The sequence below is a fragment of the Rosa chinensis genome, chromosome 5 (genome assembly GCF_002994745.2).
Source record: "Rosa chinensis cultivar Old Blush chromosome 5, RchiOBHm-V2, whole genome shotgun sequence".
Lineage (NCBI taxonomy): Eukaryota > Viridiplantae > Streptophyta > Magnoliopsida > Rosales > Rosaceae > Rosa > Rosa chinensis.
In genome coordinates, this window is record NC_037092.1 from 70,022,996 (window position 1) to 70,034,226 (window position 11,231).

At 39.6% G+C, this 11,231-nt stretch overlaps 1 protein-coding gene across 8 annotated transcripts; it reads left to right on the top strand.

The window, feature by feature from the left end:
- Window positions 1–1,538: 1,538 nt before the first annotated feature.
- LOC112167188 (probable disease resistance protein At4g27220) lies at window positions 1,539–9,302 on the top strand. Of its 8 annotated transcripts, XM_040506117.1 has the most exons (7): window positions 1,539–2,469; window positions 2,570–5,946; window positions 6,527–6,646; window positions 6,760–6,843; window positions 7,491–7,561; window positions 8,417–8,500; window positions 8,915–9,302. In XM_040506117.1, the coding sequence occupies exons 1-2, from the start codon at window positions 1,955–1,957 to the stop codon at window positions 5,526–5,528; spliced, it is 3,474 nt and encodes a 1,157-aa protein (XP_040362051.1). In that variant the 5' UTR covers window positions 1,539–1,954; the 3' UTR covers window positions 5,529–5,946; window positions 6,527–6,646; window positions 6,760–6,843; window positions 7,491–7,561; window positions 8,417–8,500; window positions 8,915–9,302. The 8 variants fall into 8 exon arrangements, with proteins under 8 accessions (XP_040362051.1, XP_040362050.1, XP_040362049.1 ...); XM_040506116.1 differs by lacking the exon at window positions 7,491–7,561; XM_040506115.1 differs by lacking the exon at window positions 8,915–9,302 and having other exon boundaries at window positions 8,417–8,650.
- The last annotated feature ends 1,929 nt before the right edge of the window (window positions 9,303–11,231 follow it).

Below are 11,231 nucleotides of genomic sequence, written 5' to 3' on the forward strand. Positions count from 1 at the left end.
TTCATGTTACTAAATGAAGGATGTCCTAAGCGACGATGCCATAACCACAGCTCACTCAACTGCTCAGAACTCGAAATCAAAGCGACTGGGGCCATCTTCCCTGGTTTCTCCCCTGCATACATTTGGTCCTGATGGAACAACCTCTCCCTCAGATCTCCCCGACCAATAGTCTCCCTGGTAAGAAGATCCTGAAACACAACATACATAGGAAAAAAGGTCACAGAGCACTTCGCTTCAGCATTTAATTCTGGGACAGATATCAAGTGGTGAGATAAAGCAGGAACATATTAGACAGTATGGAGCTCTAATGTAGGTGTAAGTCTAACCGAACCAGTTCCTAACACAGGGAAGGCTTCACCATTTCAAAGGTGAATGCCTTGGTGTGGAGTTCATGAATCTGAGCAAAGTCAGAATCATTGAGATACAACTCTTTCAAAGTCTTCCATATCTCAGCAGCTGTCTCACATCCAATGATCAATTGAACTACCTCATCGGTCATTGATTTGTAGAGGATGGACATCACAGACCCATTTGAGTTCTCCTACTTTCCGAACCCTAGGTCCTTCTCATCTGGTACTTCAATTGTGCCATTCACATATCCCATCTTGTCAAGCCCACACAGGTGGGCAGTCATCATCTTCCTCCAAGTACGGTAATTGGAGCCATTCAACTTAGCACCACCAAAACCCCTAGAGGAGTCTTGATTCAGAGATACCTCCACCTTTTGAACAGCGACATCATCATCCTTGCCTGACCCTTGTCCTCCCATTGCAGTAATAGAGCACAGCGGAATAAAAAGATGAAATTGGGTAGGCCGAAAAAACGAACAGTAGAGGCTTGAAGGAAAAAAAAACCCTAAAACCCAAATTCTAGGTTTAAAGGTTTGAATACTCTTAATCACAAGAACACAGACAAACAAATCCCGATTACTGGATAGAAGAAAATTTAAGAGAAATTAAATTGAGAGAATTGAGAGCAATGAGAGAACAAAGAGACAAAGTCCAATACGGATCTTTGCTCTGATACCAACTTGATAATAAGAATGTATTTGAGAGAATGATAAGATAATTTTATTCTTCTCACAAGGAGGTATTTATACACTAAGGTTACATATACTAACTAGGTAAGTGCTAATTACAATTAAAGGGATAATTACATTCCTGATTGCATACAATAAGTACATTCCTAATAGAATAAAAATATTCTAAATAGGATATATTGACTCACGCTAACAAGTATTACTCAGCTCATATGGCAATTGTAACTGTAGGCAGCAGCCACTTCAAATTATTCATAGAGATTTCTTTTTCCTAGTGTCATATCCTCTCATTTTTGAAAGTTGTTGTTTTTGTTCGAATCATAAATACATAGATGAAACCCTGTAGATACTAGACTGTAATATGAAGCGACCGGTTTATGAAGGTATTGCCATTAATTAGAGAATAGAGATCTTCAGTCCTCCAGGAGCCTGGAAACGATAACTTGATATTGCAGTGCTACAATTCGACTCCCTCCTCCGTGACAGACCAAAAGCTTGTCCCATGTGCAACCTTCTGCAATATGACAATGCCAAATTGTGATTTAGCGGAGATTGGAATGATTAGTTGGCTGAGGAAGTCAAAGACAACGATGTGAAGCTTTCTTTATATGCAATTGGAGAAAATGCACAGAAGTGTCTAGTATTAAACTATTAATCGCGTCCGTGTCCCTCTCAACGCGTAATGACTGCGATTATTAATAAAAAACAATCTTCTCTGAGTCTATTTTTCTGAGAAGTCTCCGAGTCTATTTTACCTATCAATATTAGTCCACTTGCTGCTATCTCTTCTACCTACAACCTCAGATCCGTCTCTTTTCCGTCATCTGTTCCTACCACTTCCTTCCGTCTTCTCGTCTTCAGTTCTTGTTATTTGCTTCTTCCTTCAGTTCCTTGCTCGTTGGTTTTATTATTTTGATGGCCTTGAGCACCGAAAGAGCATCTGGATCTCGTCCTTCATCATCAGCTGAATCATCTGCTCCTCAGAGGAAGTATGATGTTTTTCTGAGTTTCAGGGGTGAAGACACTCGCAGGACTACTGTCTCCTCTATCTATTATGAATTGCTAAAAAGAGACATTAAAACGTTCATGGATGATACAGGGCTCGAAACAGGGAAGCCTATTTCTCCTAGTCTGCTAACAGCAATCAAAGAATCCTGGTCAGCGATCGTTGTCCTGTCACCAAACTATGCTTCTTCATCATGGTGTTTGCATGAATTGGCGATGATTATTGAATGCATGGAAGACAAGAACATGATAGTTCTCCCAATTTTTTACGGCGTGCATCCCTCTGATGTGAGACATCAGACAACGAGTTTTGGAGAAGCATTAACTAGCCACGAAGAAAGATTCGGGGTAGAGGCTGTGAATCGGTGGAGAGCTGCTTTAACAAAAGTTGCCAATCTCTCTGGGTTGGAATCAAAAAAATATGGGTAAGAATGATTGGACTACTTTAAATTTAACATGAGTTATACTTATCTTCTGGATTTTTATGTATCGATCTGATGATTATTTGACACTTCTTCCCTGTAGGTCTGATCAAGAACTTGTTAAAAAGATTGTGGAAACTGTGTGCAGTAAAGTGCGACCTATTGATATAGAGTGGGCAATGTGCACGGGAGATTTTGTTGCATTTGAAGCAACAAGACGAGCCATGGACAACATAACGAGAGCACTTCAACATGATGAGGTCACGACCATTGGAGTCTTCGGAATGGGAGGCGTTGGCAAGACAAGCATGGTGAAGCATGTCGGTGCACAGGCCCAGAAAATTGGGCTTTTTAATCGTGTGATTATGGCTGTTGTATCCCAAACACCCAACTTGAGAAATATTCAAGGCACACTGGCCGATCTGCTGGGCTTAAAATTGCAGGAGGAGACTAATGTTGGAAGAGCCACTAGAATAGTGGCGGAGATATTGAGAGGATATAAGATCCTGATAATCTTGGACGACATTTGGGAGAGAATAGAATTGTCTAGTATCGGAATACCGAACCATACAGAGCTTCAAAAGCGTGGTTCCAAAATCATATTCACCGCTAGGAGATTGAATGTTTGCCATACCATGGAGAACCAAGCAAGCATTCCTCTCCGAGTTTTGTCAGAAGATGATGCTTGGGACCTGTTTGTGAAGAAAGCAAGGAAGTCTTTTGATGAGTCACCCAACTTTTATGATGTAGCGAGGACGGTAGCAAAAGAATGTGCTGGTCTCCCAGTTGCATTGGTAGCAGTTGCAAGGGCACTTGGAGATAAAGACTTATATGATTGGAGAGAAGCAGCTCGACGACTAAAGGCTGCTCAACCTGCCAACTATGAAGATGAGGGAGAGGTGTTCAGATGTATAAAGTTAAGCTATGATTACTTGAAACCTGATGATGACAACATTGCCAAGTCATTCTTCTTGCTTTGCTGTCTATTCCCTGAAGATTTTGATATCGAGGTCGAAGACTTGTTGGTGTATGCAATGGGGAAAGGTATATTTCAAGATGCCCACACAATACAAGAAGCCAGAGCCAAAGCCCATTCGGTGGTCAATTACCTGAAAGCATCTAGCTTGCTTTTGGACAGTGCATACGCCGGATTCGTGAAGATGCATGATGTCATTCGAGATGTAGCCATATCAATTTCATCATTGGAAGATGGCCCACGGTTTTTGGTTAAAGCTGGTTGTGAATTAAGGGATTGGCCAGCGATTAATATTGCACATGAAGGCTACTCTGCAATCTCGCTGATGAGGAATGAAATTCACGAGCTTCCCGAAAAGTTGGTATGTTCAAAACTCCAGATTTTATTACTGCAGAGCAATAGTATAAATGAGATTCCAAACCCTTTCTTTCAAAGTCCCAGGGAATTGAGGGTCTTAGATCTTAGCGAGACTAGTATTTCGTGTCTACCCTCGTCATCAAGTCTTCTAACCAACCTCCAGGCTTTGTATTTAGATGAATGCAAGAGAATAGTTGATATATCCATACTAGGAAAACTGAAGCACCTTCAGATTCTTAGTATGAAGAACCTTGACATTATTAATACGAGAGGAACTCGTCAAAAAGCATTGCCGAAAGAAATAGGACGCTTAACCAAGCTTAAGATGTTGGATGTTACGGATGCATGTTTTGAAACAGTTCCATCTAAAGTGATATCAAACTTGAATGGATTAGAAGAATTGTACATGAAATGTAAATTTTCTGACTGGGGCAGTAGAATAGTTGAGGGCAGCAGTTTATTTTCTTCTGTTTTTGGCACTGCCAAGAATGCTAGCTTTGATGAGTTAACAAGCTTATCACGCTTAAGCAGTTTGAAAGTTCACATATCTGATGTAGAATGCTTGCCCCGAAAAGTTAGATTCAATCCCAATTGGTTCAACTTTGATATATGTATCAGCAGAAAAGAATTTATGAGACAGTCCTATTACGGACGCTTTTTCGAGAGGAAACTAACTGTCAAGTCGGATCCACGCCAACATCTCTTTCGGTATGTGACTCTGAACACAAGCATGAAGAGTTTACCAGATTGGTTTATCAATGCCGTGACAGAGAAAGCAGAGATACTGGAGTACATAGGGTACGGTGGCTTAGAGAACTCATATGGACATTTGGACATTCTAGAGGAATACGACCTTGGGAGATTACATGTACTGAAGTGTCTCGCTGTAATTGATTGCCGTCTGTATGGAGCGTTGACGAACCCATTAACAAGGGTTCTAAATACACCTGTGTTTGAGAGCTTGATAGAATTGTATCTGGAAGGAGTCCATGGCCTGCGGATGTTATGTGATGGTGAGTTACCACCTGGGTCTCTGTGCAATCTTAAGTTGTTAAGTGTGAGAAATTGCCTGGAATTGGCGTTTGCACTTTTACGTCCAAATTTGTTGCGAAGGCTACAAAATCTGGAAACACTACATTTCGAGAAGACGGAGGATGCGAGAGAAACCGCCAAAATGGAATATGTGTTTGGATTTTTATGGCTGGAGCCAGAACAAAATGTCTTACCAAAACTGAGAGAGATAACATTATGTCATCTTGTGAACCTCAGAAGCATATGCAATGATCATCCTCCTAATGGAGCCTTCCGTAATCTTAACAGTCTGGCAATTCGGGGCTGCCGCAAACTGAAATATCTGTTCGAGGACAATGCAGCTCAATCTCTTTTCCAATTGGAACTCCTTTGGGTGGAGTGCTCTGACCTGGAAACGGTTATTGAATCAAGACAGGAAACAGAGATCAACAACCTTGTTTTTCCAAAATTGAAGGAATTATATTTAAATAGTCTTCCACATCTCACAGGGATCTACAGACAAAAGACGGTTGTGTGCCCTTCATTGGAACACTTGTACGTGTACAGTTGTCCCGGACTTGCAAACCTTGCTGCTTCTGACTTCCAAAGCAAGAACCACGTCCAAGCCAATAATTATATTATTATACTATATACTAAAGGAGGATACACTGTGCTACTGTTCATTCCAGGCGTTACTGTTCATAGGAGCCCCAATTGAATGACGCTTTTGACCTTCTCTTCTTCTTCTAATTACCGGTTGCCATGCTTCTATACGTTTCCAGACGTCTCCATATGAGGCAACCGACCTCATATTTTTTCAGGAGTCTCTATCTTGAGGCAATATAGAGAACTGGGTCTGCTTCCACCGACCTCTGCAACCGACTCCAACCTTCGTCTCATCGACTATATCTCTTTCTCTTCTACTGTTACACCCAAATATCCTTATTAAACCAAGCGTTGCAACCGACCTCTGCTTCCACGGACTTCAACCTTCGTCTCATCGACTGTATCTCTTTCTCTTCTACTGTTACACCCAAATACCCAAATTGCAGCTCCCAATCAGGCAGCCTTTATCCAAATCGAGCTTCATATTCAACCGACCTCGGCGGGGGAATTGAAATCACAGTAAGAATTTGGTAAACCTCTATGGGTATTAATTAATCTATTACAGCACAGTGTTGAATTTCATTGTCTTTTTGATATTAGGATTTAGTCCAAGTCGTGTAAGCATTTGGGTTTTTAGTTTCTAGAGTTTTACAGTTGGAAAATTCCAAATGTGGAGACTTTAGAATTGTCTTTGTATGCTAAAGTTGGTTTGGGTATAGAGTGAATTCTGCAAATTGCAGTTCTTTGTAGCCGCTTTGATTAATCTTGGGGTTTTACTCTATAGATTTGACTAATTAGCTGCATATAGTGGCAGCTAGACTATTAGATTATTAATATTGCTTTTCTTTTTGAGTTCAAATGATTTTTTTTTTTCTTCACGTCAGATCATTTTCAAAGGCAGGTTTTTCTTTTCTCTGTTTGTCGTCGCATATGCTTTTATTATGCAATTTGTGCTTAGTTTGTTACAATATTCTTAATATTTGTTTATTAAGTGATAATATTTGTTTTTTCCATGTTTAATGACCTTCTTTGGAATCAAGTTGATTGATAAATTATCATGAATGAGGATTATGATCTAAAATTTTAATTGGATTGTATATGTAACTACAGAGATGGCAGCTGAGAATGCCAGGAGAGGGATAAAGAGGTTCTTGGAACAATCCACAAGTGATCGAGTTGATCAAGGAGAATCTAAATGTAGTTGTGTCAAATCAAAGAGATTGAAAACAAGTGAGTATAGCTTTGATGCTTTCTTAAACATTGACATTTATAAGTGGTGTGAAGAAAAATAATTGTGTTTGTGCAATGTAAATTAATTCATATTGTTTCATTGTTGGTTACAGTATTTCATCCAGAAATTGCTGGAGGATCTAATGAATGTCAGAATGAAATGCAATCAGGAGATGATGATCAAAATGTCAGTCAAGGTATAATGAAGTTCTGTTTATGGCTGGATGTTTGATTTATTTAGGTAAAGATGGAAGCTTTACATGCTACTTTGTATCTAGCGTGGGTATTCATTATTGTTAGTTTTTGAGTCAGTATTGGTAAACTAATTTGTTCAAATTGGATTGAGCTTAATGGGTGCCATAGAATAAAGTTTAGAGGGTCAGAAATCACAATTTTAAGTGTTTATGTTGTTGGTCTGCATTTTCTCTTTATCGATGAGAGTTTAAGATTTTGCTTGATTATTTCTGTAATGCTTTGGTTTAGAGATTAGTGGAGGCTTGGTATCCAGAGATTGTTTGATGAAGTTACTGACAAAGAATCGGTATCAATACTTTTAAATTTTATTTCTTCTTTGTGTACTTCTGTTGTTCTTGATGTAAGTTTCTATTTGTTGTTGGTGTTGATTTAGAATACTGAATTAGTAATCTGTGGTTTATGTACTATTTTCTATTATACATTTCCTTTGCTTTGTCAAATTTTTTAAAAATGATTTGCTCAGAGACATGAATTCTTTTGTTATGTATTCAATTCTTTTCTACAATATTCCTTTCTTCATTCATTCCCATTATACATCGGCTTTTATCATACTAAAGTTATCGATTTGTTTATTATTGTAAATTATTAGCAACAGCAAACCCCGCAGCAAAGCGCGGGCACTATTGCTAGTGAAGGACATTTTGCAATCATATTTGAACGGTATGATCCTACGTCATAAGGTTGATTAATGTGCTGTTTCTTGTGTTCTGTTCTCTCTTTTCTTTTCTTTTCCTGTCGAACTTCATTCTCTTTTTCTTTTGTCTTCTTTTCTCCATACTTCTTTTCCAGAGACATATTTGATCGTGTTTGTTTTCATTTCTGTTCAATTTCAAACTTCGTACAGTATTTATCTTTGTTGCCCATTGATATGGGTATTTATGGGAATGGTTTGTTATCAATTTATTGTTTGTCAGTGGATTAGCCGATACAGAGGAAATGAATTTTTGAGAAATAAAAAATCAGCGGCCAGCTGATATTAACTTTATGAAGTCAGCAAGTTGACATCATCTTGCATTCCTAAGCGTTGGATTTCAATGGTGGCTAATCTTAGCCCTCCAAATTTTTAGAAAAATCTCATCTATTTTGTGTGTCCCATAAGTTGATGGGCTCCACTCCATCAATTGGCGGGCTAAACCAAGGGATAAATGTGGCCCATTAAATTTGTTTTTGGTATAGCATGACTCTTCTATTGGGATTTAAAATACAGGTTTGAGGGATTAGAAGTAGCCCATAGCCTCCTTGGCTGGAGATAGACTAAGTGAATTTGATTTGTTTTGTGAAAGTCTGTAACACAAATTACAGATAAAAGCGTGTATTCAAAAAGTGAGAAAAAAGACTGTGTTACAAATATTTATATATATTTATATATTATATCTGTTCATTTATATATTGACTTGATTTATACAATGCTGATTTTTTTGCATTAATTTCCTATGATTGATTATTTCTGATTAGATTAGTATACTGTAGTGTAATTTATTGCTCACTGATGTTCTTCTATTTTATTTCAAACAGATTGTTCCACCGTCAATTCAATCCAGAAGAGTTTCCTCAGTTCTTCTCCAAAAAAGAAAGAGATTTCTCAGTTGGCTCTTAAATGTAATGTAGATTGTCATATGCACAGACAATTTCTATTGATTGGGAAAATTGCATGTAATTAAGAACTTCTAGATGTTCTTGTAATGATAATAATCCTCATTCCTCAGTGTCCATATTTGCTATTTGTTATATATGAGCTCTTGATCTGTCTCTGTTAAGGCTGTTAGATTAGTCATAGTTGTTCTTCCAATAGAGGTTGCTTGATTATTCATGTTTTCTTCTGTTGGAGGAGTTCAAATATGTCCCCTTGTCTCTGTTTTGGCTTTTGCTAGTTCCTCAAGAATCTGGCCAACAATACAAAAGAACAACTTAGCCTACTTTACATACTGGTTTAAAATTCAAATACACATGCTTTCTTTGTTTCAACTCATCATGATGTATCTAGTTCAATTCTTACTCATGACGTTTATGCAGAGCATCTCTCTTGTATTGGTGAATTTGAAGAGACATAGAAGAAACTTGTTTAGAGTCATTCATATCAGTACGGAGCAACTCGTGAACAGGAACTAGACTGATGAACTGATCTTTTGGAGAAATGGAAGCAACTAATGTGTTTAAACTTCAATGTGAAGGTAAGTTTGATAGAGACTAGAACTAGAAGAACACAGTTTCACCAGAATCATTACCGCCTAGATTTACTGCAATAAAATGTGCTACTGACAGCAACTCATTTTTCTCTTTCTATATGCACAGTGTACATCAGAAAAATTAGCCTTCTATATGTAAGGGATTGTAAGCATTTAAAAGATTCGTCTCGGGGAAAAATTATACAGAACAATAAGATGTGTGTCCTGCTAGTTTATTGTATAAGCACTTTTTTTTTTTTAACGCAAACATGTCAGCCCTTTCATTAGATTCAGCAAGTAGTACAAAAACGAAACACTCCTATAGGGTCGACAGAAAGCAATCGTTCCTTAGAACCACCAAAACCCTATTCTAAAATAGGGTCCCAGATAGTCCCGAGTACACCCACCTTTTAGGAAATCCATGCACCATTATTCTAACAAAAACCAGAAATCTTGAAGTAGGCATAAAAAGGTAACAACTAAGGCACTGGTTTTTGCGACCCAAAAATAAAATAAAATTAAACTATTGATAGAAGGTGAATCCTCACCTTCCACCTCTCCCTCTGCAACCGGAGGCTCCACAAATGGAACCAACTCATCCTCTCCTACTTGCATTGTTCCATGCACATTCACATCTGCATCAGCTTATACCTCCATAATTGAGTCAAAACTCAAAACCTTTCACCGCCTCTTGTACTTGCGGATCTTCTTCTCTTCCTGTTCATCTGTAACTTTAACCTTATTCTTGCTGCCCTTTGGACGCCCAATCTTCTTCTCTTCCTGTTCATCTGTAACTTTAACCTTATTCTTGCTGCCCTTTGGACGCCCAATCTTCTTCTTTCTAGGTGAGACCAGCAATTTTCCATTTTTGTGTTGCACAATCAGGGAAGCATTCTCTCCAACCTCCAACGTTGAATCAGGAAGAGCTAAGAACTTCTTCCCAAACCTACTCAACATTGACATAGCCTTTCGTTTCCTCCCACTTGGCATCACCTGCAAGGAAGAGAACTCCACACGAGCATTCTCCTTCCCGATCACATCCATTATTGGACTCAAAGCCAATGCCTTCGACCCCACTTCCTGTTGAGTGAGAATCAAAGGATCACGAGGAAACGAATGCTTCAGGACCGGCTCCATGACCATCTGTCGGCCCATCATCTTAGAGCTTAAGAAGCCATTGGACACCACAGCACTACCTTCCATCCCAAGCCGTGAAGTCCCAGCACCCTGACCCACCAAACCCGAGACAGCCTCCACACAGACAAGATCAATACTTCCCTTGCCCGCCTCTGTCACCATCACAGAAGCAACCACATCCTTGCCCGAATTCAAAGACAGACCCGCCATAGCCTCCATCAATGAACTTGCCAAAATCTCCTCCTTCTCTTTAAACAAAATTTTGTCACATCCCATCGCATCATGAATAAATAGACCACATTCGCGGCATTAACCCTTGACCTTCTCATATATGAAAGTTAATTCCGGCCTCACCACCGGAGAAAATTCAACAACTTTCGAGGAGCGAATTCTACGACGAACATCAAACACTACCTTGATCCTCTGCTCTCCTTCCTTTCTTTTCAGAGCAGTCAGATCCATTCTAACCACTTGCCCTAACGTCACCCCCACCATGTTGAGCGTCGTCTTGTTCCGCAAGGCAAGAGGAAGACCCCGCACCACTACCCAGGCCTCCATCAGATTCAAAGCCACAGTCTCCGATGGGCACAACCCGTCATATTCTCCCACAACAAGCATCGTGTTGCGATAGAACCAAGGACCCCCATGCAAAATCCGATTGCGCACAACCTCATTCTCAAAATGAAACACGAAGCACTCACCAGCATCTTCAATGGCAAGGCCTGATCGGATATGCCAGATATTAGAGATGGTACCTTTGAACCCTGGAAGTCCCGCATTCGGTGCCAACAGTCGTCCAACCATATACTAATGGTTATCTTGAAACGCCGCAGCCCCTACATCCCCGAGAGCCACCAAAGCCGAGTCCGCCTGACTCAAAGTTGCCACAAAATCATCCACGATGCCAGCCATCGAATGGGGAATGAGATCAGATGGAGAATATGAAGTTTTGGAAATTTTATCGATGCGAGGAGGCACCGAGAAACCCTAGCTACAAAGACGGCTAGGTCTTATAGCACTTGTTTCCA